Source organism: Drosophila hydei, unplaced genomic scaffold (genome assembly GCF_003285905.1).
Source record: "Drosophila hydei strain 15085-1641.00,03,60 unplaced genomic scaffold, DhydRS2 tig00000283-arrow-arrow-pilon, whole genome shotgun sequence".
Lineage (NCBI taxonomy): Eukaryota > Metazoa > Arthropoda > Insecta > Diptera > Drosophilidae > Drosophila > Drosophila hydei.
In genome coordinates, this window is record NW_022045702.1 from 1531314 (window position 1) to 1559208 (window position 27895).

General features: G+C 41.0%; 7 protein-coding genes across 13 annotated transcripts; 3 read left to right on the forward strand and 4 right to left on the reverse strand.

The window, feature by feature from the left end:
• The first annotated feature begins 1379 nt into the window (after window positions 1-1379).
• On the forward strand, window positions 1380-3969 carry LOC111604703. Its single transcript, XM_023322876.2, has 3 exons — window positions 1380-2101; window positions 2248-2305; window positions 3288-3969. The coding sequence occupies exons 1-3, from the start codon at window positions 1399-1401 to the stop codon at window positions 3967-3969; spliced, it is 1443 nt and encodes a 480-aa protein (XP_023178644.2). The 5' UTR covers window positions 1380-1398.
• A 372-nt stretch (window positions 3970-4341) lies between these two features.
• LOC111604720 lies at window positions 4342-5392 on the reverse strand. The gene is made up of 2 exons (XM_030223764.1): window positions 4766-5392; window positions 4342-4633 (listed from the first exon to the last, which is right to left on the reverse strand). The coding sequence occupies exons 1-2, from the start codon at window positions 5390-5392 to the stop codon at window positions 4355-4357; spliced, it is 906 nt and encodes a 301-aa protein (XP_030079624.1). The 3' UTR covers window positions 4342-4354.
• Window positions 5393-7587: 2195 nt separating this feature from the next.
• LOC111604693 (alcohol dehydrogenase 2) lies at window positions 7588-8707 on the forward strand. Its single transcript, XM_023322864.2, has 4 exons — window positions 7588-7691; window positions 7751-7978; window positions 8037-8210; window positions 8275-8707. Exons 1-4 carry the CDS (start codon window positions 7599-7601, stop codon window positions 8557-8559), a joined length of 780 nt encoding a protein of 259 aa, XP_023178632.2. The 5' UTR covers window positions 7588-7598; the 3' UTR covers window positions 8560-8707.
• Window positions 8708-11988: 3281 nt separating this feature from the next.
• On the reverse strand, window positions 11989-16668 carry LOC111604692 (roquin-1). 4 transcript variants are annotated; one of them, XR_002751764.2, is made up of 4 exons: window positions 15604-15766; window positions 13196-15544; window positions 12746-13136; window positions 11989-12333 (listed from the first exon to the last, which is right to left on the reverse strand). XR_002751764.2 is itself a non-coding variant. In XM_023322860.2 (4 exons), the coding sequence occupies exons 2-4, from the start codon at window positions 15763-15765 to the stop codon at window positions 12870-12872; spliced, it is 2778 nt and encodes a 925-aa protein (XP_023178628.2). In that variant the 5' UTR covers window position 15766; window positions 16555-16668; the 3' UTR covers window positions 11989-12869. The 4 variants fall into 4 exon arrangements, 3 of the variants coding, with proteins under 3 accessions (XP_023178628.2, XP_023178631.2, XP_023178630.2); XM_023322860.2 differs by adding an exon at window positions 16555-16668 and having other exon boundaries at window positions 11989-13136; XM_023322863.2 differs by adding an exon at window positions 16254-16458 and having other exon boundaries at window positions 11989-13136.
• Window positions 16669-16831: 163 nt separating this feature from the next.
• Window positions 16832-19510, reverse strand: LOC111604667 (1-acyl-sn-glycerol-3-phosphate acyltransferase gamma-like). Of its 2 annotated transcripts, none has more exons than XM_023322829.2 (5): window positions 18610-18706; window positions 18270-18470; window positions 17672-18207; window positions 17254-17611; window positions 16832-17192 (listed from the first exon to the last, which is right to left on the reverse strand). In XM_023322829.2, the coding sequence occupies exons 2-5, from the start codon at window positions 18448-18450 to the stop codon at window positions 17101-17103; spliced, it is 1167 nt and encodes a 388-aa protein (XP_023178597.1). In that variant the 5' UTR covers window positions 18451-18470; window positions 18610-18706; the 3' UTR covers window positions 16832-17100. The 2 variants fall into 2 exon arrangements, with proteins under 2 accessions (XP_023178597.1, XP_023178596.1); XM_023322828.2 differs by lacking the exon at window positions 18610-18706 and adding an exon at window positions 19399-19510 and having other exon boundaries at window positions 16833-17192.
• A 534-nt stretch (window positions 19511-20044) lies between these two features.
• Window positions 20045-22256, reverse strand: LOC111604669 (1-acyl-sn-glycerol-3-phosphate acyltransferase delta-like). The gene is made up of 4 exons (XM_023322831.2): window positions 21996-22256; window positions 21217-21405; window positions 20261-21151; window positions 20045-20195 (listed from the first exon to the last, which is right to left on the reverse strand). Exons 2-4 carry the CDS (start codon window positions 21395-21397, stop codon window positions 20104-20106), a joined length of 1164 nt encoding a protein of 387 aa, XP_023178599.2. The 5' UTR covers window positions 21398-21405; window positions 21996-22256; the 3' UTR covers window positions 20045-20103.
• A 575-nt stretch (window positions 22257-22831) lies between these two features.
• Window positions 22832-27256, forward strand: LOC111604694 (mediator of RNA polymerase II transcription subunit 15). Of its 3 annotated transcripts, XM_023322865.2 has the most exons (8): window positions 22832-23005; window positions 23072-23309; window positions 23368-23730; window positions 24368-26224; window positions 26295-26525; window positions 26585-26810; window positions 26872-27108; window positions 27164-27256. In XM_023322865.2, the coding sequence occupies exons 3-8, from the start codon at window positions 23402-23404 to the stop codon at window positions 27203-27205; spliced, it is 2922 nt and encodes a 973-aa protein (XP_023178633.2). In that variant the 5' UTR covers window positions 22832-23005; window positions 23072-23309; window positions 23368-23401; the 3' UTR covers window positions 27206-27256. The 3 variants fall into 3 exon arrangements, with proteins under 3 accessions (XP_023178633.2, XP_030079640.1, XP_030079641.1); XM_030223780.1 differs by lacking the exon at window positions 22832-23005 and having other exon boundaries at window positions 23036-23309; window positions 23361-23730; XM_030223781.1 differs by lacking the exons at window positions 22832-23005; window positions 23072-23309; window positions 23368-23730 and adding an exon at window positions 24206-24302.
• Window positions 27257-27895: the final 639 nt, after the last annotated feature.

Sequence of the window (27895 nt, forward strand, 5' to 3'; positions counted from 1 at the left end):
GTAAACAACAGCTGAACTGGAATTTAAAGTGATTTGGACATGGGTCATAAAGACGTCCAAGCAAAAGCGCTGCAGCTTGGACTAACAAGATCATTAAGATGCTACAGCATTCTGGCAAATTATTGAATTGGATGTGGCTTTGATTAAGAGCAAGTGCGCAAGCGGCAGGGGATATGCAGCCATAGAACTAGACTGCACTAAACATTAAAATGCACTTATCAAAGCAGCCAAAAGAGAGAGAGAGAGACAGAGAGAGATAGGTGTATTTGGCCAACAAGCTATCAATCCTAATCAGAGCCTGAGAGCGTGCAGCTTGGCGATGCGTGGCCAGAGATATGCTAAAAATAAACCAAATGCAATGCTGGAATTGCGACTGCCAAGACCTTGGGCCGTGGCTCTGGACAAATGTGGCCCTTGGCCTTCGCTCACCTTGAAATGCCGTTGGGAGCCATCCAATTGGAAAAAGGCAAAAAAGATGCGTGCCGCATCTTAAATCAGTTACAGTCAGTCCAGTTGCAGTTGCAGTTGCAGTTGCAGTTAAAGACAACCACATGAATGGGCAGCAACAGCAACAAGAAATGTAATCAATTTCACAAAAGAGCCTGCTCGACTAGCAGATACCCTAGTTGGAATTGATTTACTTATAAAAAAAAATATTTTGAAATTTTTTAAAATATATAAATATAAGAAATATATAAATTTTCAAAATATAATAATATTTTTATCTCATAAAAAAATATTTTAAGAGTTATATAATATATAAATATCTGTTTAAGCTATGCTATATATTTTATATATTTTTATTTTATTTTTTATATTAATATTTAAAAATCTCTTTACAGTCTAAAATTATTATATTAAATATATTTCTCCTACATTATAATAACTTTCTCTTCCACTCCTTAAAAACATTTATGCAAACTTATCATGCCCGCTTTTGCTTCCTGTTTTCTTCTACAGGGTATGACAATTGGATATCGTTTACATAGCCCCTGCTGCACAGTTGCAGCTCCACAGCTCGTGGTCATGGCCTTGATCTCGCTGCCTCTTGCGACGGCCTCTTGACTGGGGCCAGCATGTGATAAGAAACTGTTTGGCCTGACTCTAGAGTGTTGCCTTCGAGTCCAGTGTCCGGAGCTGAGCCTTGCTACAATTAAGCCAAATTGACGCCTCTGTCGGGGCAGTTGCCGTTAACGATGACAGCGCTGCAAGTGGACAGCCAGCTCTTTACAGAAAGACTAAGCCCAGCGGGCGAAAGGCGGTAACTAGAACCCAAGCAAGAACTACAACCAGAACCTGTAAAGCCGATCAGTTCGTGGTATAAAAGGATGTGACTGCAACTAGCCTAATGCAGTAAGAACTTCAGAGTTCTAGACGCAGCTTCAACTTATTTTCAACATGCAATTCCTGTTGCTCTCTCTGCTGGGCTCCAGCTTGGCGCTGGCTCATGGCCTGGCTGTCTACTCCAGCTATCCATTGGTGTACACGACCCAAGGCACCGCTGTCGTCACGCCAACGCAGCAGCAGTATCAAACGCAGGACGTATTGGGTCAATATGCTTACGGCTATGCTGAGCCACACTCGAGCAAGCAGGAGGTCCGCAGCCTGGACGGCATCACGCGGGGCAGCTACAGCTATCGCGATGCAGCTGGCAAGCTGCAGACCGTGGACTATAGGGCCGATGAGCAGGGCTTCCATGTGGCTGCTACGAACTTGCCGCAGCAGTTTCGTACGATCAGCGCGTCAGGAGATGACATTTCCGCTGCAACTGCCAGCTCCGCTGCCAACAATCGTGTTGACGCCGTCGAGGTTGCCGCCGCCACTTCGCGCCATTTGGCGGCTCATGAGGCGGCTCGACTGCATCTGGCGCAGGCTCAACAATCAGCCGGAGCTCAGCCAATCGGTCAATCAAATGTGGACTTGCCTCTTCCCGTTGCCGACACAGCCGAGGTAGCTGCCGCCAAGTCGATTCATCTGAAGCGCGTCGCCTCCGAAACTCTACGCAACGAGCTGATCAGCGCCCGCTCTGTGCCACGCACCAGCTCCCATGTCATTCTGCCCGTGCAGTCAGTCTACGGCATTCCACGCTATTATAGCTCCGGTTTCTATTACTAAGAAGCGAACTTGTCATACATTTCATGAGCTAATAAAGAGATTTGAAGACTATGCTGTCAGGACTTTGAATTGAGAGTTGACTAGACAGTGGGATGCATTTGTCTAAGGTTTAGGGACTTCTTGGGTCAACAGAGCTAGAGTTGGGAATCATTAATCAATTCTCTATCTATACTTCTTGCTATGCCTCTGCGTCTGTGCCTTGATTGTATTGTGTCTACCTAAACTCTTCTCTATCTATGCCTTTAGTTCTGGTTGTATCTTTACCTATAGCAATGCCTCCACGGCTTCAGCTATATCTCTATATACCTCATATATATCTCTCTTTATGCGTACGCTATATGCTATATTTCTATATAAGCCTATGACTAACGTTACAACTATACATCCACCTATACCTATACCTCTGCCCCAGCCTCATCCACGCCTCAATGCATGCCTCTGCCTATAAATAGCTCATACTAAAAGCTATTGGAAACTTTTTCCTTCTCAGAGACCTGCTAAAATGAGGCACTGATGTGATATCTTATAAAATCTGAGCTTTAATATATATCAATTTTATATCTGTGATAATTTTATATCTCGACAATGCGCCTGCAATGTCAAGCGAACGAATCAGTCAATAAACGAATCGATCGAGCAGGAATTCCACTTCGGATAGTCTCATTCACTTTTTTGGCTGTAGTTCGTCGGGCAACATTTCATAAATACGTATTGCATATTTTGATTTCAATTAAATTTAATAGCGGCATAAACAACATTTATCAAAAGGCAGCAGTTGGTTCCTTGACCTTAAGGACGCGCAAAAGCTGGCCTGATTAAGTTCTTGGGTTCGCTTTTGCCTTTGCTTGGCAGATGCAAACAAATTGCGGCTTTTGTGTACAAATTTATGCTTAACTTGTTGAAATCGACAAAATATTTATGTACAAACAGTGCAAGAGGAAGACCCACAACAACAACAACAAAAACAATGAGCCCGAAAAAACAGGGAATATGAAAGTAAACTGGACGACCTTCCCGAAGAACGCACGATATGGCAAAGTTAGCTTCTTTTTTTTGGTAACTGTAAGGCGCCTATAAAAACCAACCACTGCACCACTGACCCGCACAGAGTTCTCTAGAGCGAGTACTAGTCCACGACACTAGCAGCGCCTCTTCACAAACCCACCCAAAAGACAAACGAAGGAATCCAAAATCAAGATCAAGATGCAACCACTCGACTTGAGTTTTTATCTCTGCCTGCTGCTTGCACCACTGCACGCTGCTTTGGGTGGCTCACTACTGGACTATGGCGCACCGCTGGCAGCAGGCACCATCAGTCAGTATCACAGCCAGGATGAGCATGGCCAGTATGCCTATGGCTATACAGCTCCACTCTACTCCAAGCACGAGTCACGCACCGCAGACGGCGTGACCCATGGCTCCTACAGCTATGTGGATGCGCGGGGAGAGCAGCAGACGGTGGACTACACGGCAGATGCGGCTGGCTTTCGCATCACCTCAAGCAGCCTGCAACAGCAGCCGAATAAGGAGACCCCTGAGGTTGCCCAGCTGCGTGCCCAGCATCTGGCTGCTCATGCAGAAGCCAAGCTACGTTTGGCCGGCGGCTCAAGCTTGTCACCTGTACAGGATACACCCGAAGTGGCGGCTGCCAAGGTAGCCTTCTTCAAGCGTTTCGAAGCGGAGAAGCTGCGCAATCAGCTAACGAAGCCAATCCTTAAATCAGCTATGCAGCCCACTTACAACATCCTGTCTCAGCCTCTGTACGTCTATCAACCAGCTAGTGGCTACATTTACAAATACAATTCCCTGCTGAAGGCTGCGCCAGCCACACGTGAATATCTGCCAACGGCTTAAGCTTCAGCTATTTCTCCTCCCATTAACTCATTTCTTTTGGTTTCTGTTAATAAATATTGAAATTTTGCCAAAAAAAGGAGTTAAAAATCTTATTTTAAAGGAGGACGCAAGACTAGGATTGACTAAGGAAATCCTTAGAGCATACTAAAGACTCTTTAGAGAGTTCTCGCTTTTATCAACTTTGTAGCTTATAATCCACTATACCCTTAGCTCTTTGCCATCATAAAGTAGTCAGCGCCTCCCGCCTGAACTCCCTTCCAATCCCACTTTACAACTGCCATATATGGGGCACTATGGTGCACGGAATGCATTTATTCTTAAGTCTAAGTTTAACTAATTCCGAATTGTACCAGGGTCAACAGGTCCTTGCACACACACACAGATTCTAGTTCCGTTTACTCAAGACCAGGCTGCGACTCAGTGCCACGGGTCGCAGGGTTCTCAGCTCGGTGGGCGTGGTCACGCTGTATTTGGCATTGGGTGAGACGTAGGAGTAGTAGGCGCCCACTGGCACACGCAGATCCTGCCGATCTTCGAGGTCGCTTAGCTTCAGGTAGCTGCTCGAGCTGATGTCCGCCAGGCTGTAGACGGTGCGCAGACGCAGATCGTTGGCATCGTTGGACAGCTTCAGGCGCTGCTCACGTGCGCGTGGCAGTGCTTGGGTCTGAGCGCGTTCCAGTTCCTGTTCAATCTTTCTTTCTCGCTCCTGTTTGCGCTCGCGCTCGCGCTCCCGCCCCAGCACCCTCTCCAGCTCCCGCTGGCGCTCCTGCTCTCTCTCCAGTTCCCGCTCGCGCTGCCTCTCTGCCTCCTCCGCCTGGTTGCTATCCCCCTTAGCAGCTGTTGCCTCTTCCCTTTGATTCTGTGGCTGAGCCTCGCCTCGCTGTCGCTCTGCCAGCATGGAAGTCAGCTCTGCACGCACACGTTCCAATATATCTGCATCCTCATCGCTCAGTGGCTGCTCCTCGTCCAGCTGCTGCTGCTGCTGCCTTTCAGCATTCTGCTGTGCCTCACGCACGGCACTGAGATGGGCCTGGCGTGCCTGCTGCACCTCAGCCGTATCGCTCACTGGCAATGGCGGCTTCTTGTCGTCAATGGGTGCTTTGGGCTGATTGCTAGCCTCCGCCTTGAAGCCACCCCGGCCGCCTGCTTCATACTTGACCGTCTGCAACTCTCCATTGGCATCCACATAGGAGTAGAAGCCGCGCGAGGTGCCATCCAAGGCGCTATACTCCGCTCTGGCTGCATTCTCATCGCTGTAGCCGTAGGAGTAGAAGGCACGCGCTGTATCCTGCTCCTGGTAGCCACGTTGAAGTGTCGGCACTGCAGTTCGCGTGATCGAGATGATGGGCCTCGACGTAGCGCCCGCTGCACTGCTCCACAAAGCAGCGACGACTGTGGCCAATAAACAAACGAAGCGCTGCATCCTGTCGAGCTAATCGAATAGTTGATTGTGTTCGAACTGATGCCGCTTTGACTAGCGCTGAGTTTATTTATACCTAAGCACATTTGCACCACTTGCACCACCGCATTGGTAACCCAAGCGCCACTCTGTCTGCGCAATGACCTTCCCAAATGGCACCTCCAACCGATCGGCTTACAAGCCGCCACAGCAGCCCGCATAGCTGTGATGTTGTAATAATGTGAACTTAATATTGATATTGCTTGCACATGGATACGGATACAGCTCACAAATTGCGCAATTGGACCACGCACTTGCAAACGCCCTCATAGGGCTTCACATTTTGTAACCACTTAAGTTCCGGTGAGTAGCAATGAACAGATGGGGAAAAGAAACAGTGGGAGGGAGAGAGAGAAATGAGGAGAGAGAGAGAGATAGAGAGAGAGATACAGAGGGAAGAGGGAAGGTAGAAAATAAAGAGAGGAGAGAGGAAGAAAGAGAGAGAGAGACAGAAAGAGAGAGAGAGAAGGGAGAAAATGAGAGAGATAAAGAGAGGAGAGAGGGAGAAAGGCGGAAAAGGGAATAAGGGAGACTGAGAGAGAGAAAGGGTGAGAGAGAGAAAGAGAGAGAGAGAGAGAAAGAGATAGAGAGAGAGAGAGAGAGAGAAAGAGATAGAGAGAGAGAGAGAGAGAGAAAGATAGATAGAGAGAAAGAGAGGGCGGGATTCAACGAGAGATAGATAACAGAGTAAGAGAGAGATAGAGAGGAGAATAAGGGAGACAAGGAAACCAACAGAGGGAGAGAGGGAGAGAAGCAACGAGCAAGACTGAGAAAAAGCGAGAGAAAGAGAACAAACGTAGATATATCAACTAAAACCAAATATAACGTTTTTATTTGGCTTACCTTGTCCTAAGAAGAAGATTCCGATAAGATCAACCATATAATGTAATTATATCATATCGTAGACCCCAGTTACAAAAGGGAAAGTTGTGGATATCTGTCACTCGCCTTAGAAGTACTATGAAACGAGTTTCCTACTGCAATTGCTCACAAATTTCCCTCTAAAATCTAAGCTAAATACTATAGTAAATAACTTGAATAGCTTTATTAAAACCGACCTACTTATCATATATGACAACTCTTTTCACTTTTAGATTAATACTGCAACAAAAATGTTATTTTATCTGTTAATTCGCACGAAGTTGTTTATTACTCTAGAAAGAAGTTTATATTTTTACAGCCGACAGATAGTATGTTAACTAGAGTAAGCCTCTACAGAATAAACACATTCATTAACCATTTTGGCAAACAATGTTTGACTAACAGATAGCTAATAAAAGCAAGTTAGAATGTTGCAGTCGGATGCAGCCGACTGCTTAATGCCCATTCCCGAGCCAAAAAAACGACGGAATTTAATGGTCTATCTGTTGTGGACACGCCCCCAAGAAGCTTATCTAAATAATTATAGTTAATATAAGAGAGCGTTAAACGTAAAAATATATTTAGGCCACTTCTTCCATAACTCTCCATAACATTTACATTTTTTACAATTTGCCACAACCCTAAGGGACTTATATATATATATATCTATATATGTATATAAATTTCGTATAATCAATAGATGATGGATAGATGTTGATCTCCTACACCTGCACCACAGAAATAGATAAATATGTAAAGTAGGTAAATATATGGATTGATCTCATTGGTCCCCAAGCCATCCGGTTATGTAATACTATTGTTTCAAAATTTGTTTATTGTCTAGTGTAAGACAGATGCAAATAAAAACAGCAATTCAACAAAAAATAAATAAATAAATAAAAAAAAAACTGCTTTGCATTAATACTTGCACAAAACTAATAAGCTCTCTTCCCGCTTAACCAACTTCTCTTCTTTATTTATATTTTGCACACTTATAAACATATTCCTTTACAGTGCAAGATGCGCTATTCAGACAAAGCTGGACAAAACGCTTCAGTGCATAACGATTATCAACAGTATATATACAATTCATACTGCAATACATAAGTAGAGCAAATGGAGTGCATCTGAAACTCGAAAAGCCGACTCAAACTGATTAACTTCAACGGTCAAAGTCTCGGTTCCAGTTCTAACGAACTATAGCGAACTGCGATCAGTTGAGAAACAAACGTCGAGCCGAACACAAGTTGAGCAATATCAAGCAAAAAATATTTATAAATTGTCCGAAATTAAAGAGTGTTAATTGAAAATGAATTTGACTGGTAAAAATGTGGTTTACCTCGGCGGCTTTGGTGGTATTGGCCAAAAAGTGTGCGCCCAGCTGCTCGAGCGCCAGATCAAGGTGGGTTCTGCAATCGATTGAGACGAGTTTTCCTATTCAACTCTTTTTGGGCCTTTTAGGCGTTGGCCATATTCGATCTGACGCTGAACGAGCAAGTCTTGGCGGCCTGGCAGACGCAATATCCAAATGCTGATATATTCTATCAAAAAGTGGACATAACCCAGAAACCGGAGATCGAGGCCGCCTACAAAGCAGCAGCTGAACGCCTGGAGCACTTTGATCTGGTTGTAAATGGCATGGGCCTGATGAACGACAACTTTGTGGATTTGACCATTCAAATCAATTTGGTGGGACACCTTGGGCAACTTATCTAGTCTTTCAGCTAATCGGCAGTTTATCTTGCAGCTGGGCTTGATCCACAGCTCCTTCATAGCCCTGGAGTATATGGATAAGAGCAAGAACGGACGAGGTGGAGTTGTGGTAAATATCTCATCGGTGGCTGGAATTGAGCCAACTTCACTCATGGCTGTCTATTCGGCGGCCAAGCACGGTGTGACGGCCTTCACACGTGGACTAGGAGTACGTATTATCAGGCCAAGCTATCAACTAAGATTTACTCACTCACTCTCTTTACACCTCTCAGGATTCGCGCTACTTTGCCAAAACTGGCGTTGCCTTTATAACCATTTGTCCAGGGTTTACGGACACGCCTCTACTCTTCGATATGATGAACAAGATGACATTCAAGCCCCACACAACCGTCACCAAGCACACGCACAAGGTTCAATCGGCCGAGATCTGTGCCTCGAATCTCATCAAGGTCATTGAACAGGGCAAAAATGGAGGCGTTTGGCTGCTAGAGCTGGGCGAAATGAAGGAACTCGATATGCCCGTAATGTGGAGGCCAACGCTGCAGGACCAAGCCTAGTCCACCTGCCATAAAGAATCTTTTAAAAATATAACAACAATTTTCCACACTTGTTAATTGTGCTAATTTCTCAAATTATTCGGAAATCTTACTCATAATCAACCACAGCAATTTCTATAAGCAACAAAATAAAACCACAAGAATCGAATGTCAGACTTTGCTCAGATAACATTAGCTGAAAGTGTAAATCGACATTGAAAAGTAGTATTAAATTTATATAATTATTAAAAATTACTTGTTCTACAGCGAAGTAAATACCCCTCAATCTACGACTCAGTTCGTTGTCCTCAACAAAAATATAAAATCCTTTTCTGCCTGCAATTAAGAGCGCGTGCACGACTAGCAGATACCCTAAACCCAGAGCAGAACTTTCCACACTCTCCCACACAATAAGCTAACGAGCAACTTCTCCTTTTAAGCTCATTTTTTAAGTTTCGAGAGTTCTTCTCTTGAGTTTTTTGAGTGCTATAGATTCAGTTCAAATTATTAATCTAACTTCTTTTCTGTTAGGTTCTTTATCTTTACAATCTTCTCTCCTCTTATCAGTAAAGTTCTGCTACATTTATCTATACTTTAGGAATTCTAAAAAACCCCCTAAAAATAAATAAAAATTTGCACTTAAGATCAAATTCTTCTTCCACTCGAATAGCTGCCTTTACATACAGTACTTTATTCAAGCAAATCAGTTTTTAGTATTATTTAATAACGTTTATTGAGAATTCTCGCACACACACATCAATTCGTTAATTTTTGTTGAATTTCTAATACATTTATATTTTTGAGTTCTTAGGAAAATTCAGCACACAAAAATGACACACAAATATATAATTAATTGAGTTGATTTTTAGCCCAACACTGGAACAATTACAAAAACAGGACAAAAGCATCTGTCAGATACAATATCTTGTAGTTTCAACTTTAAATAATATATATATGCACGTACATATATTACTTGTTTAAGATCGGTTATGTTATGCTGTTACAATTAGTTAGTTAGTTTAAGATTATTATTATAATAATAATTAGTACATATCTATGGAAATATAAAGACATTTGTTTGTTCTCCCATTAAACTGGGAGTAGTTCATATGTTAACTGTAAATTTCACATCATCACAATTTAAGAATCTCCAACTATAATAACACAAATTTATGCCTATTCTATATATTATTAATTTTTTTAATTTTTTTTGTACATATATTCAAAGTGTGGACATTTCTTGGGGTTTCTGTTTGTTTGTTTGTTTAGAGAGCTGGCAAAATTTGTGTATAGCATGAACATGTTTATCCTATTTTTGTTGGTATTTTTTTAGTATTTTCGGTATTTTGGTATTGTCCGTGGCCCAACACATTTGATGCGTCGGGTTGGAAGCGTATATACTATATATGGATAGATAAACTATTGTAAGTCACTTGGCCAATTGAAAAGAAGCGCACGAGCTACTTTTTTTCGTGAAGCACTTGAGTAGAGCGTAGATCAGCTTTCTATATACTATATATATAATGTATATATATAACTATTACACTCAGATTGCAAAGTTTTGTATTCAGTTAATTTATGTTTTTTGAACGTCACTAACCCTAATCACAAGAGGAACAGAAGCGTCTATATCAAATAGGCATACATATCTATATATATATACATATATATATATATATATAATTAGTATTAGTATATATAACTATATATATAACTTTAGTTGAGAATTATGTCTCAGAACTTTGAATCGATTGTCCATAACTAGTTTACTGTTCACTTAATCATAGTTAACTTCGGGTGGTATTTCGTTTTTTCATAGTGGGTGGTGGTATCGTTAAGTTTCTAAGTTTTCAATTAGCTAAATGTATAATCGGCTCTGATATGTTGCACACACACGTTCTATTTAACACTCATATATAAATATGACTTATATCTTAGTGTTAAAATCAAATCAAAACTAAAATCAAAATTCAATTGAAAAAATTTATTGGCAAAATAAAATAAATAAAAATTGTTTTTTTGTTTTTTTTTTTTTTTGGGTGGGTTAACAGAAATCGAAATAGGCTTAAAATAATATTTAGTAATAATACAAAAAATACGTGTATTAAATATAATACATATCATAATGTATAGCATATAGAAAATAGTTCGTTTTTCTTTTCTTTTCTTTTCACGATTTGCACTTGGAACTGAAGCATAAAATTCTTCCCAGCAGATATATATTTTTATAAGATTACAAAACTTCAACAATGACAGTTATGAACCCATTGGGTTTAGACTTAAACTGCACCACGATTTTTCTTCACATTCAATTTCCCAATTTGCAAGCGGTGTCTTTTAAGTACACAAAAGGATATATGCGGTTTGCTTAGTGTTGTGGATGTGTGGGTGAGACCCAATTGGTTTTGCGAACAAATTCCAAATACATGTTACAAATCTCATTCGTTTTCATATATACATGTATACATCTGTATATATATACATATATCGATCGCATTTTGTTTTCATTGTTTCATTTCTGTGCTTCTTACATTATATAGTATTCAATGAACATATAGGAAACATATATATAGGTACACATTCTTCTTCTTCTGCTGCATATACATAGAATATCATTTTTCTATATTAAAAAACATAAATAAATATGTATGTATTGCTTGCATTAACCAAACAGAACACAACTCTGTTTCGCATTAACAACTGAGAAAATTAAATATACATAGGATCGATCATCTTGTTGTGTATAGGGTTTCTTTGTTTTCTTTTAAACATATCATTTTAACAACATATTCATTTCTAATATAGATCAATTTGGATAAGTTATATATATATTATGTATCGTTCGATCTCTGCTATAGGTAGGTATGATAGGTTCTTGACTTTTGCTTAAAATATATTTAATATTTCTATATAAAAAATCCATTTTAGTTTAGCATTTAGAATTGAAAGTCTTTAAGCAAAAAAAAACTAATTTTTGTTTATCGCTCTGATATTAATATATAATATTAATTATCAATTAAAAATATTAACGCATGTATTACATACGTAGTTAATTATCGTAGTTATATATATTTATATATATATATATATATATCAATTATTTATAGTAATTTGTAGTTATTTTTATAGGGCTGCAAGTATACAGTTCAACGAGTACAACGTAAACGGGACATGATTTTAATTTATTTTCAATAAATTTAATAATATAGTACAATAGTTAACAACATCGCACAATAGCGTTATTAAAATTTCTTTAAGAAATATAAACATTTATCCACGCATACTTATATAAATTATCAAACGTATGTGGGCTCCCCCCTTCTCCTACCCCTCAAATCTAATCCCAACACTCTAGTACATATATAAATATATATATATATAGATAGATATATATATATATATATTTTAAATCATTGTTGCTTTCAGTGTATATATAAAAATAGTGTTTCGATTTCACATAGTTAATAATTAAAAAGGAAAAATTTAAGAACAAATTAAATAAAAGCAAACTAAAAATTGTTTCTCTTTTAGCTTCAAATGGAACAGTCACGCCTACATATAATGCCCGAGTCGACCTCGGAACTACCCACATCATAACAGCATTATGTGGGTTGGCTTCCGCACTTTGGCATACGATTCCAATACATTATAGAGGTTGCGTACTCTCATATATCTAGATCTAGAGCTTTTAAGGCGGGACTCTTACACGGACATTGCGAATAATTTTCCTGCAGCTTGTTTGGCATTTTCTTCTTCATTAGTTTTATCTATTTTTGGGTTGCAACTATCCAATATCTATGGAAATTATGAATATTTAATTTTTTAGCAATTTGAATATATCTATAAACTAGATCTATATATTATTGTTGTGCTAAAAGATCGTGGCTAGTTATAGACATCAAGTATTCTAAACACTATGTGAATCAATTTTTAAACCCAAATGAACAATAATACGGACTAAAGTTCGATCATTCCGAACATTATATATATATATAGAGCTTGACAACACCTTTAAATAGACAATTACATAGTTACATTTTAAAATTCTAATATCCCCTACCCAAATTTGTTTTTTTTTTATATTCTGTTTTGTGTTTCTTTTATCTTTCTTTATGGACCGATCGAATAATGATCAACCTTTAACTATTTGCTAGAGTTAGTTAGTTTGAAAAATTCTAGAATTTTTTAAGCTGTGCGGTTTACAAACCTGTCGAAATGTCCCCTAAATGACATTTTGTAAAATGATTGCATTATGTTTCCACTCGATCGATCAAACAAACGAACGACCGAACGATGTTTTGTTATATATATATAACATATATATCCTTGGCTTAGTCCAGCTTGATGCCGCTGTCATCTGGATTCGACCAGACCTCCACAATGTCCACTAGATTCTTTTCTAGCTCGCTCATCATGCCGCTATCGATGCCACCCTCCATGCTATCCTCGGACATCAGCATTGGCTTCTTATCGGGCTGCTTCAGTCTTTCCGCTGGCGTGCTGCTTGTGCTGCTGTTCCAATAATTGGTCGATGGGCTGCTGGCATTTGCATTCAGTTCGTTGTTCCAAATGAACACGCTATCGCGTCCAGCGACGTTCTGTGAACGGAATTGATTAACTCGGAAACTGATCTAAATTGTAAGCAATAGGACTGTACCTTATTGGCATTGGTGCTGTCATTGTGCTCTGGTTTATAGCCTGGCTTAGGCTCATATCCTGCATAGCCTGTGCCCTTCTCACTGAGGAACTCGTTATTATTCTTCGACTCATTCTCCATGAGCCAATTGTTCCAATTGTTTGCCATATTGCGTTTAGGACAAATGGGACCATAGCGACTGTTTATCGATGAGCCGGTGGGCACATCAAATGTGGATGATTCGTCATCCAATATGGAGTCGGAACGCACAAAGTTCGCCGAATCCTTGTTGCTGTTGTTCCAGAATATCAATGAGCTGTTGTCGTTGCTGTTGCTGTTGTTGTTGCTATTGTTGTGGTTGCCGGTGTTGCTGGGTCTAAACATTGGCATGGATTCGGCATTTGCTGCAGTCTCGCTCATCGGCTCGATGTTAACATTACTCGGCGGTTTCTTTTCATAAAATGAGGTATCAGCTGTTGAATGTGAAATTGTCGACATAGCTCGACTGGGATTTTTGCTGGACGGCGGCGGCGGCACTAGCGTCGGCATATATGTATGCTCCCATGGATTGCCGCCTAGTTTTTGTGACATTTCGACGTTGCCTTTGGCCTCGTTGCCAAAGTAGGGCGTATGATAAACATCCGCTGGAAGCATGCTGCAGAAGCTCTTATTGTGATTATGTAGGTTACTGTTGTTGTTGTTACTGCTGTTGTTGGTGCTGTTATTGAAGTTCGGTGGGTTAATACGCGCTGCGTTGCGTGGCGGTGGTGCAAAGTTAAAGCGTTGCTCATATCGCAATGGTGGTGGTGGTGGCACCAGCAGTCCGTTCAGCGCTGCATGTTGTTGCTGTTGCTGTCGGCCAATCGGACTGTGGTGCGCATTTAGCATCTGTGGATGTACGGCACCAGGTGACAGATTGTGTGCCGCTGGCGGCATATTACAATTGGGCTCAAGAAAGCCACGAGTAGGCGGTGCTGGTGGTGGTGGTTGAATATAGCGTATTGGCGATATTGGCAGCATGGCACCAGCTGGCACTTCGTTGCCTAGTGGCAACGTCTTCTTGCCACCTGGCGGCATATTGGACATTGCCATGTTCATGGGTGACTTGATATGCTTTCCACGATTGCGTGCTCGATAGCGTTCCACTTCCTCCTGCGAATGGGCAAAAGTGCAGCTGGCTCCGCGGGGACACACACGTCGAGGATTAAGATCGCGGCACATACTTATCTTGTACTTGGTGTTGTTGTTGTTTGCTGAACCACCGGCCAGATTACTGTCCTGTGGCTTGCGTATGCCATGGTGCTGCAAGTACTGAACCAGACCCATTACAGCATTCTGCACAGCGTCCAAGGCCTTGGACACGTCCTCCCAGGCCGCTACCTCTACGCTCGGATCAATGCTTGCTAAATATTGCAGATGACTGTGCAAAAGTGCCAACTTGGCTGGATCGCTGGTTCGTTGTAACGCAATGACCAGCTCCTGTACGGACTGCGCAAACGCAGACGGCGTCTGTAGCTTGTCAATGATGCTTTGCATGTGGGACTTGTGTGCTATATCGCCATACAATAGCGACGACCATTGTTCGGGGGCAATGCGCAGGCCAGCCTCTGTGGCTATTTGAACAATCTGTGCATCGTGTTCGCGTCTTAGTGCATCGTAGGTGCGAAATTCCTCTTTGAGCTGCATCAGCGATGAGTCAGCCTCACGCTTGGACACCTTGAAGCAGCTAGCGCGATAGAGCAGCTGCACCACATGACCAATGCTTGTCTTCGAGGCTTGCGGGAAGTGCGGCTCCAATCGCTGTACCACAAACATGACCAACACCTTGCGAGAAAGCGCAGAGCCCTCTTCAAGAGCGAGCAGCACTAGCTTGAGTACCTCCTCCTGCATGGCAGGACCTAGGAACTGGCAGCCACGTGTTCTCACCGCTGCCCACAAATTCGAGCTGAGCTGCTGTGGATTCTGATGCTGCAGAATTAGCTCGGTTACGGTACGTTCACCCAAGGAGCGAGCAGCACGCAAGGCTCGCACACGACCTTCCTCCTCCATCAACTGACAATTAACCAGCGTAACCAACTTGCGTTGCATGGGCCTGGTAAGCAAATTGCTGCTGTTCAAATTTGAAAAGGATTTCAAATGCAAGGCCAGAACTTCGATGCATTTCTTGCCCAGCTTATAGCACTTCAGCTGTTCTGGCTGCAGCTTAAGCACACTTGGCGCCAAATCTCCCATCTCCGCTTCCTTGTTGGCAACGCTTTTGCCACCACCAGCTCCACCTCCATTGCCATTGCCATTCCCGTTTCCATTGCTTACCAGCTGCAGCAGCGCATAGTTGAAAGGCAAATTTTCGATGTCCGTTACAATTAGAGTCTAAATTACAAAAATAATTAGTTAACATTTTTGTATGAGTTGCGTATGAAAACTCTTACCTGATCGTAGGGACATTGCCGATTGTAAAGTGTGGTCAGACAGGGCTTGCATATAGTGTGGCCGCAGCCCAGGCTGATCGGCACACGTTGGCTGGCTTCGAACTCATTGAAGCAGATGGGACAGTTGAGAAAGTCTGTCCATGAGGGCGCCTGAATCGGCATGCTATAAAACCAGAGGAAAACATTCGATTCACATAAACATATTTAATCAAATCTATTGTCAATCTATCTATGTATATACATAGGAAGTACGTTGCGCTTTTAACTTGTTTTACGATTACCGATACACCACACCGATACCGTTTCGATACCCCCAACAACGTCAGCTGTCGTCCACCAGCACACACATTCATGAACACGCACACAGTGTATATATATGCACACATTTGCATGCATGCTGGTATTTATACAATATGTCTATGCATGTTTGTGTGTGTGTGCTTGCCACATACCTATGTATATGCAAGAATTTAGAAACTCGAAGCACTTCCTTAAACATTTAACAATGATTTGATATCTTTTTATAAAAAACACACTCACAAATATATGTATACATATATACATATACAACTGTCGTTCATATATCTATATATCACCTTGTATATATAACTGTGGAGAAATTTGTTCGTAGTTCAACGTCATCAGCTCACCGTCTGCTTTCTTTTTCCTTCAAACAAAGACACTTTTCTTGTCATCAGCAAACCCCCCATCAACAGTCCTGTGCTACAGCCAGCGTTACGTATGTACATTTATAGATATATATGCACATATACATATTTAACTGACGGTCCTTGAGCCTACCAATAGGACTGTGCCCGAGCCCCCCTTTTTATAAATGGATGACAAATAGCAAACTGCAAGCTGGAGGCAGTGTTACGTTTCACTTTTCACTTGATTTTTCATTTGATTTTTCGTATTTCGCACTATTTTATTTAGTGATCGTTCACTCACCTTCAAATTGCACATATTATTGCATTAAATTAAAAGGTACGAAGTTTTTTTTAATTTTCATTTGGCGTTTTATAAAAATGGGGAGTAGAACTGGAAAACTATCGATATTTCTTATATTCGATGCATTTTTATACAGAGGTTGTGGTGGCAGCGCTAACACAACTATCGATATTGTCATATAATCGATATGAAGTCAGCTGTGGTACGAAATTCGTTTTTGTCTATTTAAAATAAATAATAATTATAAACTTGTTGAATTTATTTATTAATTTTTATTGCATCATTTCAACGTTTTGTATGTCTAGTGTGCGAGACCTTATCCATGTATTAATTGATTAAATTTGTACCCAAACTGATAGCTTTTAATTCACTTATAGCCAAGAAAAAACATAAAATGGAGATAAGGACTGCCGATAAAACATATCAAGCATAAACTAAAGTTATTTGTGTATAGAGATATATAATTGTGAGATTATCAGCTTGGCTCATTGACTAAACACGCTCGTTAACAAACAACGAAACAATTTGTTTTTGTATTTATACAAGTTAATGTGCGCTCGTTTTTGTGCTCTGTGCACCGTAACTGGAGCCTTTGCTAATTTGTGTCTTATTAATTGCCACGCCCATTAGCCAATAGACTGTAACGAGAAGATAATTAGACATTAATAACTTCAATATATACAGATGCTCCATGCTTACAGATGCCCAGCACAGAAAGCGCCGTAATTAGACCAGTCCAATTCGATGCCAACAGGGACGAAATAAGATAATAGAAGATAAAGGATAACGAATAAGTAGCCCAGCCGGCAAAGTTAAGTAAGCTGCTGAGACGGGGTCCGTATATTTTGAACGGCACCTCCTTAACGCCAGAATTCTTAAAAAAGCTGCCCGTTTCATGGAAGCTATCAATAATACGATCCTTTTCCACATACAACTTTTGCAGCCAATCCGCTGCCTCCTTCTCACCCTCCGGAACTTGCTCGAGTGGAATGCGACGCATTAGCATATAAGGCTCAACGCCTTTGCCATTGAGCAGCGAGAGCATGGTGGGAGGTACCTACAAAAATATAGCAACTAAATGAAGCGCAGAGTAGACTGTAGCCAGTAAATAACCCACCTGCTCATCACTTCTAAAGGCCAAATTGATGTCATAGATGACCGGGCATATGCCACGCAATGTTGGCATGCTGGCTGTAAAACCTTTCGTGCGTGGTATTAAATGATGTTTAAGTGGCGTCATTCCCCGTTCCTGGGCAAACTTAACAGAAGCTTCATGTTTGCCAGGCGTAAACCGTGTGCCCTCTGCATTCAACAGCAACCAAGTGGGATCCGGATAGGAGAAGACAACCTTTAGCTGCTTAGCAATAATCTCCTTATCCTTGTCATAGTCACGATTGAGAAAGACAAACTCAGCTAGCCACCAGGCCCAGCCCATGCAGGGCACATATCTAATGGCCTTTTTTGCATAGGCCTTGCAATTGCCTAGAACTCCAAATTTATCGCAGATCATCCAGCCAGCCAACCAGTCGATTTCATATTTATGGTTCATCAAAAGCAAAACATGCTCGTTGCCAGCATATTTCTTCTCATCCTCGGCATCCATATACACACGCATCTTGCAGCCCGCATACCAATCGGCCACAAAAACGAGCTCTGAGTCATTGGGAAAAGTTTTATATTATTATAGTTATATATATTTAGATCTGTTTACTTACGGCAGTAGAAGGAATAGCATAGATAGTACATTAATTTACGGAAGAGATGTTTATTGAAAGGCTTTACACAGATGTGGAGTAAAAGCTGTAGAAAGTTGACGGTCAGGCCGCTGGTGAAGAAGGTTATAGCAATGCATAGATGGATCAGTCTCAGCTTTTTTAGCTCCTTTAACGTAATCATGATTACGCTTTATATGTATTCTACAAAAAGAAACAGATAATATATATAGAAATCGCATGTTAATAGTTTAAGATGTATATAGAATGTCTCTAGTCCCACTAGCAACTGGCAATTTTACGTAATATATATGTGTGCATATAGCTCTCACTCTATACATACATATTTAGCCACCTTTTTCTAAAATTTTATGACCAGCTCACTTTGAACTGTTAAACGAATCTGACCAAAGTTCCAATCAATTAGCCAGCTGGCTATTAACAGTAGCCAACTTTCGATAGGGAACTTAGCTTAACAAATAGATTGTGTAGTCCATAAATGTGTGCACTATATAATCAAGAAGTGCCTTTATCTGAACAATCCGAAGACTGATAGCGAGAGGAGGGGGGTTGAGGGTGGTCAGATAAGGCTGACAGCAAATGCAATTCGTATAGATTGTCATTGTTATTACTGAACAAAGTCCGTGCATTCTTTAAGTCTAAGTTAAGTCATAAATGAAAATTTATACGTGTTTTGTGTCTTCGAACTGATTTACATATATTACGTATAAAAGATACTTATTTGTGGGAAGCAAAATGTGAGCGCGCGCGCGATTATGTATATCGATATATATATATACAAGTATGTATATACATATATATGTATATATATTTGTGTGCATTTGTATTGTGTGGCTATGACTGCATTCGTGTGTGTTTGTTTTTGCCAACGTGAGAAGTTCATGCTCCAATTACAATTAGTTACACTTTTGTTGACTATTCAGTTCAATGATCTCATGTAATTAATACATTATTCATACACATAGTTGATATTGATGTAGTCCCTATATACACATACAATTCACAATCAATTGACCAATCTATAGATGCTTGACACCAATTGACTTTTTAGGCACCATTTAAATATATATATTTGTACAACTCACGTATATATATTATGCGCGAACTTTACCTTTTGGCAACGTTTATTGTGCGTTTGTTGATTTTTTTATTTATTTATTTAACTATAGTTGTTTTCGTGTGCTTAGCGCTGAACGGCAATCGATATAACTAACGCGCACACCAACAGCAGCACAATCGATTAATCGCAGCCAACAGCTGTTAGTTCCGCCCTGGTTTATGCCTATTCTGTACAACAGCTGTTGTGACATTTGGCGCCAAAATTAAAAAAGCGTAAAAGCTAGATAAACAGAAGTAAATAAAAAAATGTTTTGGTCTGATAAGATTTAATTATTGTTGTGTATTTTTGTTGTTGCTAAAGCTCTGGATGGCGGTAAGTATTTATTAGTCGAAAGAACTCATAAAAGTTTCAGGGAAAAGACATTATCGCTCTAAAGGCTACCAAAATATGTTATACCTCTTTTCGTTGCCTTCGCATATATGTATATATAAACATTATAAATTTTATCTAATCAGCCTGACTCATTGACTGCAGTTATTCAATAAGCGAACAACTCGATAACCAGTCTATGCCAAAGTCCAGGCATGATAATGATCGTTTCTAAATTGATATATAATTTAATGATTTAAAGAAATGTTCCTCACTTTTCATTCATTTATTATCAAATCGTTTATAAAAATCGTTAACTAAAATATATACATGCAAATGCATGTATATAACGCCTAAATACCCGTTGAAAAAAAACAAGCTTAAAACTTAATTGGTTTTCGCTTTGTCATCCGCGACGCCGTAGCTGGATCCTTTGCTGATCTGCGTAATGTTGTTAGCTCTTCTCAGCAGCGCCGAAACTGGAAGAAATCGAGGATATTTATATAAATTGATATAGAATCGATGAAACTTTTAGCACACTTACATAATGCAAAAACAGATACAACAATGATGACACCACACCAATTGGCAGTCAGCAAAGAGAAGATCAGATAATAGATTAGGGAGCCAATCGACGCAATGGCTATAGAGCTGAAGCAGATCAGGCTGATGAGACGGGGCTCGTAGAGGATGCTGGGCACTTCCTTGATGCCCGAGTTCTTGAAGAAGCTGCCCGTCTCGTGGAAGCTGTCGATTATGCGATCCTTTTCCACATAAAGATTCTGCAACCAGGCAGCGGCTTCCTTCTCGTCCGTCGGGATTTTGTCCACGGGGAAGCGTCGGACAAAGATATACGGATGCAGCTTCTCGCCGTTCAAGACAGAATTTAGATTTATGGGCACATCGGAATCCCGCTTGAACGCCAAATTCATATCATAGATAGCCGGGCAGATGCCACGCAATGTGGGCAGGCTGGATGTGAATCCTCTTGTGCGTGGTATCAAATGATGCTTGAGCGGCGTCATGCCCTTCTCCTTGGCAAATTTCAGGGAGACCTCGTGCTTGGCGGGAGTGAATCGTGTGCCCTCCGCTGTGAGCAGCAAGCAAACGGGATCCGGATAGGAGAAAATTATCTTCAACTGTTTGGCAATAATTGCCTTATCCTTTTCAAAGTCACGATTGAGGAAGACAAACTCCGCCATCCACCAGGCCCAGCCCAGCACTGGCAAATACCTAATTGGCTTCTTGGCAAACGCTTTCGAAGTGCCCAACATTTTCAGTTTATCGAGCAACATCCAAAGCACAAGCCAATCCACTTCATAGGTGTGATTCATCAGGATTACGCCATTCTCCTTGCCAGCTAGCTTCAAATCATCGCTGTCCATAAAGATGCGCAACCTGCCGCCGCCATACCACTCGGCCAGGACTACCATCTCTGAAAAGCCGTAGAAAATACCATTAAGAAATGATTCTAGATTCAATATAAACATAGTTACATACGTGAATAGAAGGCATATAGGGGATAGTACGATAGCTTCCTGAATAGTCTTGGGCTAAAGGGCTTGACAAAAATCATGAGCAGACATTGCGCGATATTGCAACCGAATCCGCAGGAGAAGAATGTTATCGCAATTATCAGGTGGGATAAAGTGGTTTTTTTCAGCACATTTGGTATAACCATGTTGGAAGCTAAAGATAAGAAATGTTAGAAATTATATAAATATTTTTTAGATTATAAATAAATTTCAAATTTTATTAGTATAGATTGATAATTAGACTATCAAGCTTCCGTTGAGATAATCGTTCGCTGATCGCCCCATGCGGCAAAAAAAACTTGTTCACTTGACAAAGTTACTTCAATTGCATCAGTTCCTATTCAATTCCCTGCTCCTTGTTCCTACAGCACAAACTAGTTCACATAGATAACTCCAATGGCTCTAAGGAGCTCGTCCATTTGGAATATTCGCTCAAATTAGACCAAATTAAGCTCTACTCAAAGAACTGCTTCACAAGCAGATTCCTTCAATTGATCAAAAAACTAGTTCACGCAGAAAACATCCCAGCTCCTGCTGCCATGAGATTTGTTCAAATAAAATGATCGCCTAACCTTGACGACCTTTACGTAACTAAACATGCATATAACTACACTAACTAAACAGTTATAACATATGTACGTATATACGGACATAGCTCGAGCTAGATTATGTGCGCTTTTAAACTGGCTTTCCAATATGCAAGATCACACTTTCAGTTATCATTAACAAATGACGCACACTTACCCGATCTAAATGGAATTGGTGGCTAAATAGCGAGGAGCGACTTCCTTACTTACACAGCCAGCTGCCGTGCTCAACTAAACGCTGAAGTGTGTTTAACTTTTCTTCCAGTTGTAATTCCATTGACTGTGCGCTGATATTGGTGATTAACAAACTAATCACCCTTTACCGTTATCAATGGAAAGAGAGAACAAATGTCGTCGCTGTCGCCGTCGCCGTCGCTGTTGTTCGATGGGTCGTGTGGCCAAGATAGAGGAAATGAAACGCGCACACCCACATATTTATACTTATGAGTGTGTGCATGTGTGTGTGAGAATAATTTTATGACCCGGGAAGGTGGCTATAGTTCAGTTGAACGAATTCTGCTTATTACACGCTATTATTATCGGTATCATACACACACACAACCACCTGGGGCACTTGTTTGCTTCTCTGTATGTATGTGTAAGTCTATGTAGTCAATATATATTATTCGTTCTGAGACAAATTATTGGTTCAAAACCTAATTAAAATGTTAATGAGCATTTTGCGTTAGCGGCATTTATTTAACAAATTGGATATATTTATGATATGGGTTTACTTTTATTTCGGCTTTTCGCTGCGAGTCGTTTCTATAAATAATTGTATTGAACATGCTTTTGTGGTAGCATGTGCAAATTGTTGTTATTTAAATACTAGAGCTTTGATAACAAGTGCCTATCGTTCTGTCGAAAGCCTTACGCAATGTCGATAAGTTTTGTGAGCCGATACATAATCGATAGACTGGTAATCTATGTACAATAAGTGCTCCTCACCAGCACAACAAAAAATTTCAATCTGGCTGTTAAAATAAATTATGAATCTTTTATCAACCACTTTCTTAAGTTACATTTTTCCCATATAACCAGATTTGTTACGACGTGATATAAATTGGCATATTTAAAAAATATTCTTTACTTCATTTAAATTCATTCAACGAGTAACGGCAGCGACGGCTGTTAATTAACATTCCCAACAGCTGTTAAACGCGGTGTGTATGTTAAATGTCAATAACAGCAAAAACAGTTCTTCTTCTTTTATTGCCATCCTCCACTATTCAGACACGAATAAAAGCCGTCGTCGCCGCAAATTTTTTGCAATGCTAGAAAATAATTAAGAAAAATAAAAGTACTAATCCAATAGCCAAAAGGTGGAGTGTGTGCAATCAAAGAAACATAGTTTTGCCTATAGAGCAAGTGTATATTAAGCATTTGACGACGGCAACAACGGACACAGAAATTCTGCCGGCAGACGCAGACGCTTTTTTCCTGCAAGAGCGAAAAAAAATTTGTGCAGCGTGTAAGTATGGCAAACATACATAATTATTTGATCGTACTACATGTATTAAAGATTACAGTTAACTGTGAGTGTGCGTTGATCTGTTTTGAACCATGTCGAACGTGGAAATTTACGACTCGTCCAATTCGCAACTGAGCAGCGATGAATACAGCCACGACGAAGACGATGATGGATTAATGGATATGGCTGTTAGCAAACAACAAACGCAACCGGCCAAGTCAGCCAACAAATCGAACGACACCTCACCGACTAAAACAGACAGCACCGCTTCCACCACGCCACGAAAACTGTCTGAGGATGTGGATGCAATTGCCGTCTCCAGTAAACCGCCAGCTAATCGAGAGCATACACAGCGGCAGATCAAGCAAATGCAGCGCGATAATAAGGCTAATTTGTATTTCAAGCGGCGCAGCATAAAATGGTATATATAGTCGATTGGCTACATCTATATATTATATATTTGAGTTACAGATCCGTTGAGTTTCTCACTAATTTGCTACTCAGACGAATACTTCAGCTCTTGATCTTGATTAAAAATTTTAAATTTAAATTTAAAGCCAAACTTTGAATAATTGTGCTTCTGTAGGGCACTCACTGAACTCTCGAGTCAACTAGCTATGGCTATCTAGCTTTCACTCTTTAAATTTGAAGTGAAAACACATCTTCCAATGCCTGAGCTGCTGCTAAGTACTTTAGAAAACTTTTAAGCTAGTGAGTTGTACTATTTTTAATTTTTAATTAGTGAACCTTCCATCTCAAGCTCCTATGCAGGACTTATCAAAGTAGCCAATTGAAAAATGAATATTCGGATTCAAGCATTAGTTGCCAATAGCTATTCCAGCTTTCTAGGGTTGCTTAGGTAGTGAAATCGAGAGCTTTGTCGTACTCCAGTCAAATCTGTCAATGCCAAAGAGGTATTTGGCAAGCATTCTATCATCTTCCGTCAATCAGAAAGCAAATCTTGTGACAAATGTCTTGTCTGTAAATTTGAGAGTGAGAAACCGTAACGAAACATATTATTTCTTGAATTATACAACTTAATAATTCTCTTTGAACAGGCTGAATCAACGTTTTACCCATAAAACTGACTACATGAGTCAGTTGCAGCGGTCGTTGCCCAAACGCCATGCACAGGCCAAGCGCATGGTCGAGTACCGAGCAGCCAAGCGAGCTATAGAAATGGAGCAGCAAGCACGCCAACTGCAACAGCAACAACTCCAACAACATCAGCAGCAGCAGCTGCACCAGCACTTACAACTGCAACAACAGCAACGTAGACAACGCACTCCTAATCGGAGTCGCAGCCGAAGTCGCAGTCACAGTCGCAGTCGCAGTCGCACGGGCAGCCAGTCGCCGGATCTGATCTGTATTGATGATACCGAGAATGAGGATTCACCAGAGAAACCCAACGAAATTCCAGCTGCCAACTTGCAACATCAGCAGCAAAAAGTGGCTTCAAAGACACCGCCGCCGTTCGCCTTGCAGTTGGAAATCCAATCAGAGGCAGAGGCTACTCCTGCTGAAAATGGCTCCGTGCTGGATGAGTTCCTGACTATAAAACCAGCTATAGCAGCAGAGCCTGTTATTGAAGAGGCAGCAGGCTGCAATAACAGCCAACAGCAACAGTTGCAAGAGTTGCAGGACTTGGAGCTGCCTGCACTAAAACCTCAAGCTTGCTTGGATATGGTTGTAGAAGATGCCACACTCAAACGTCGTCGTTCGGTCACACCACCAGCCGTGGAGGCACATAATGAGAAGCGCACCAAATCTTTGCCAACTGAAGATTTGGATGATGAAGTTATAGAATTAACTCCTTATGCAGAGCCTGTAAAACAGGCACAACCAACACCAACACCTCTAACACTACAGCAAACACCGACAGCACCACCGACAACTCCGCTGCATAAGCCAACCAATAGAACCAATGTCGAACCCTTAAACGCGTTCAAAGCTGGCGCACCCTATTCGTTGTCTCCGTCAAGTGGCATAGAATATTATGCACAAAAGAAGGCGATCTGCCAGCAGCATCAGGCGCAAACACAGCCAGAGAATATGGCGTCTATATCGTTTAGCCTAGAGACACCTTCGCCGTCCACCGAGCCCATGGAAGTAGTCTTTATTAATCAGAAGCAACTGGACGCGCAGAATGTGAAGGCAGACGTCACAGTTTTGGCTCAAACCGGTGTGCAACAGCAGCAGCAGCAGCAGCAGCAGCCTACAATTGACTTGAACTCTTTTGTCACGCCCTACACACTACAGCAGCAGTCTCCACAGGCACAGCAACAGCCGCCTCAGCTTCCACAGGTACAACAACAGCTGCTACAGCAGCCACAACAGTTGCAGCAGAATCAGCAGCCGCAGCCGCCGCCGCAGCCGCAATCACCACGTCCCAAGCAACGTGTTGCTGAATCCAAGCAAACGCAAACTCTTCAGGGTACTTCCACTCGCAATAAATCCTCTGTTGATATGAACAACACCAACAGCGACGCAGTCTTTCATCAGCGTGTCAAGGATCTCTATACAGAGCTGGACGAGATAATGTCGGATAAGGTACGAGCTGTTAAGCCGGAACTCAAGTCTTATGGTGAGGAAAAGTTGCGCATCGAAGCGGATCTCAAGACGCTGGATAGTTTGATTTACCAGAAAGAGGAGGAGCACAATCGTCTGCTACATTTGCGTTCCATCAAGGAGGAATTGTTAGCGCGCATCGAGCGCAAGGAGCGCATACTAATAATGAAGGAGATTCTGCCTTCCATACTTAACAAGAATTGCAGCACATCGGAACTATACGAAATGCATTCGCTGCTGCATAGCGAACAAAATGCGCCAATGCCATCGAAGTACGGCGTCAGCGCCTTGGAGCAGATGATTAATAGAGTGGAGAATGGACTGGATGATATCAAGATATTGCGCGGGTATATATAAATCTGTGTTTCATTGACTATTATTTGTTACTTATAAAGATTTCTAATATCTATCCAACAGGGCCTTGGGTCTGCAGAACAAGGCTTCTTCGCTCGCCGAGTTATCCATGCCGCCACCTCCACCTCAACATTGTGAAGCAGTGTCGCAGCAGAGACGTGACTCATTGCCAGCTATGCGTTCGTCCTCGCTACCCAATCACTCAACTGTATATGCACGATCATCTGGCACGCGTGACGATTATAAACACGAACAGCTAGAGGAGCTAAGCAAGCGTAATAAGCCGCCTTCTCGGTAAAGTCAGAATATGTTTTTGATTATGTACACGCCTCTTAAACATATTCCATTTGCAGTTATCAGCAGCTGATCAATGAGTCCAAACAGCTGACTGGTTCTACGGCCGATCTCGCTGCCTCCTCCACATATCGCCAACAGCAACCAATCGACACGCAACAACGCAGCCAAACGCACTCCCTGGACAACAATCGTTTTGATAACGAGGTGCCACTCAAGCCATTGTTCAACAGCAGTCCCCTTGGTGCTAATCAGCAGCGCAAAAGCAGCGATACAACTACGCAAGTGGGTGCCCTGAAGTTTTAGCCTATCCCAAGCTCTGTATAAAGATATATATTTATTTTAGTTAAGCGATCTACATTCCATGTATCGTTCGGATCTGCTGCATGGTCTCGATTCGCTGGATCGTGCCGTGAACCAAACAAATCGCAATACCATTAACAATCGCAGCAAACGCTTGAGCGTTGCTACGAATGGGCCGGATCTAGAGGTGGAGCGTCGTTGCCAATACTGTGAACGTTTTAAGGCCACCTACATGTGCGCCAGCTGCCAGAATCAATGGTACTGCAGTCGTGAATGTCAGGTGAGCGAGGACTGTCTATATCCTAGCTCCATTTAACAATTCCAATTTGTTTCAGGTACGCGCCTGGGACACACATTGGGAGTCGTGCCCCAATTAGGATATACTCGCTGTATCAGCATTACTACTACAATTAAATACATACATATATATATATATATATATATATATATATATATATATGCATAGTATAAACCTAAATCCAAACCCCCTCTATTGCATACATATATATCACACACTCATTCGAAATCGTAGTTTCGCTATCGGAACTTATAATTGCAATGCATTAAAACTAAAAACGTACATGCAATTAATTTACAAACACACAGACACACACGTACACACACACATATTCCATACATATTGAAGTGTCGGTAATTGCAATAGCTCAATATTCGTAAACACCATTAAAAAATTTAAAAAAATATATATAAACATGCTATACTCAGTGTTAAATTAGTTATTTTTGTAGATGTACTTCAATTCTGGCAGCTGTAACTACACCTGCCTGTTTCTTGATTGACTTTAGTTGATATGACCCGAACGATCAGCTATACATATACACGTCCCCATTGCAGTCGCACACAATACAATTAATTTTATAATTTATTACAAATTGCTGGCACATTAAAAATCTTTGTTATCGAGACTTTTATATTAACTGCAAGTTTTACTGAAATTAATCTTATTCAGCTTTTATTTTCCATTGCATATTTTTGAGCACTTTCAATATATACGCTAATTGTCAAAGCTGAATAGATGCAATCAATATATCATATAACTAAGATAG

Excerpts from the sequence above, each read along its gene's own strand:
- LOC111604669 (XM_023322831.2), bottom strand. The coding sequence starts at position 21,397 with ATGGTTATACCAAATGTGCTGAAAAAAACCACTTTATCCCACCTGATA. Across the intron at positions 21,152-21,216 it reads CCTATATGCCTTCTATTCAC|AGATGGTAGTCCTGGCCGAG; the intron begins GTATGTAACTAT and ends ACGGCTTTTCAG. Across the intron at positions 20,196-20,260 it reads TGTATCTGTTTTTGCATTAT|TTTCGGCGCTGCTGAGAAGA; the intron begins GTAAGTGTGCTA and ends GATTTCTTCCAG.
- LOC111604694 (XM_023322865.2), top strand. The coding sequence starts at position 23,402 with ATGTCGAACGTGGAAATTTACGACTCGTCCAATTCGCAACTGAGCAGC. Across the intron at positions 26,811-26,871 it reads GCAGCGATACAACTACGCAA|TTAAGCGATCTACATTCCAT; the intron begins GTGGGTGCCCTG and ends TATTTATTTTAG. Across the intron at positions 27,109-27,163 it reads ACTGCAGTCGTGAATGTCAG|GTACGCGCCTGGGACACACA; the intron begins GTGAGCGAGGAC and ends AATTTGTTTCAG.
- LOC111604703 (XM_023322876.2), top strand. The coding sequence starts at position 1,399 with ATGCAATTCCTGTTGCTCTCTCTGCTGGGCTCCAGCTTGGCGCTGGCT. Across the intron at positions 2,102-2,247 it reads TCCACGCTATTATAGCTCCG|AGCTAGAGTTGGGAATCATT; the intron begins GTTTCTATTACT and ends TTGGGTCAACAG. Across the intron at positions 2,306-3,287 it reads ACTTCTTGCTATGCCTCTGC|ACAAACGAAGGAATCCAAAA; the intron begins GTCTGTGCCTTG and ends CCCACCCAAAAG.
- LOC111604667 (XM_023322829.2), bottom strand. The coding sequence starts at position 18,450 with ATGATTACGTTAAAGGAGCTAAAAAAGCTGAGACTGATCCATCTATGC. Across the intron at positions 17,612-17,671 it reads CCTTTAGAAGTGATGAGCAG|GTACCTCCCACCATGCTCTC; the intron begins GTGGGTTATTTA and ends ATATTTTTGTAG. Across the intron at positions 17,193-17,253 it reads GCTTTCTGTGCTGGGCATCT|TCTATTGGCTAATGGGCGTG; the intron begins GTAAGCATGGAG and ends TTCTCGTTACAG.
- LOC111604693 (XM_023322864.2), top strand. The coding sequence starts at position 7,599 with ATGAATTTGACTGGTAAAAATGTGGTTTACCTCGGCGGCTTTGGTGGT. Across the intron at positions 7,979-8,036 it reads TGACCATTCAAATCAATTTG|CTGGGCTTGATCCACAGCTC; the intron begins GTGGGACACCTT and ends TTTATCTTGCAG. Across the intron at positions 8,211-8,274 it reads CCTTCACACGTGGACTAGGA|GATTCGCGCTACTTTGCCAA; the intron begins GTACGTATTATC and ends TACACCTCTCAG.
- LOC111604720 (XM_030223764.1), bottom strand. The coding sequence starts at position 5,392 with ATGCAGCGCTTCGTTTGTTTATTGGCCACAGTCGTCGCTGCTTTGTGG. Across the intron at positions 4,634-4,765 it reads AGGCGGAGGAGGCAGAGAGG|ACCCAAGCACTGCCACGCGC; the intron begins CAGCGCGAGCGG and ends GAACGCGCTCAG.
- LOC111604692 (XM_023322860.2), bottom strand. The coding sequence starts at position 15,765 with ATGCCGATTCAGGCGCCCTCATGGACAGACTTTCTCAACTGTCCCATC. Across the intron at positions 15,545-15,603 it reads GGCAATGTCCCTACGATCAG|ACTCTAATTGTAACGGACAT; the intron begins GTAAGAGTTTTC and ends TTTGTAATTTAG. Across the intron at positions 13,137-13,195 it reads ACAGCACCAATGCCAATAAG|AACGTCGCTGGACGCGATAG; the intron begins GTACAGTCCTAT and ends TTCCGTTCACAG.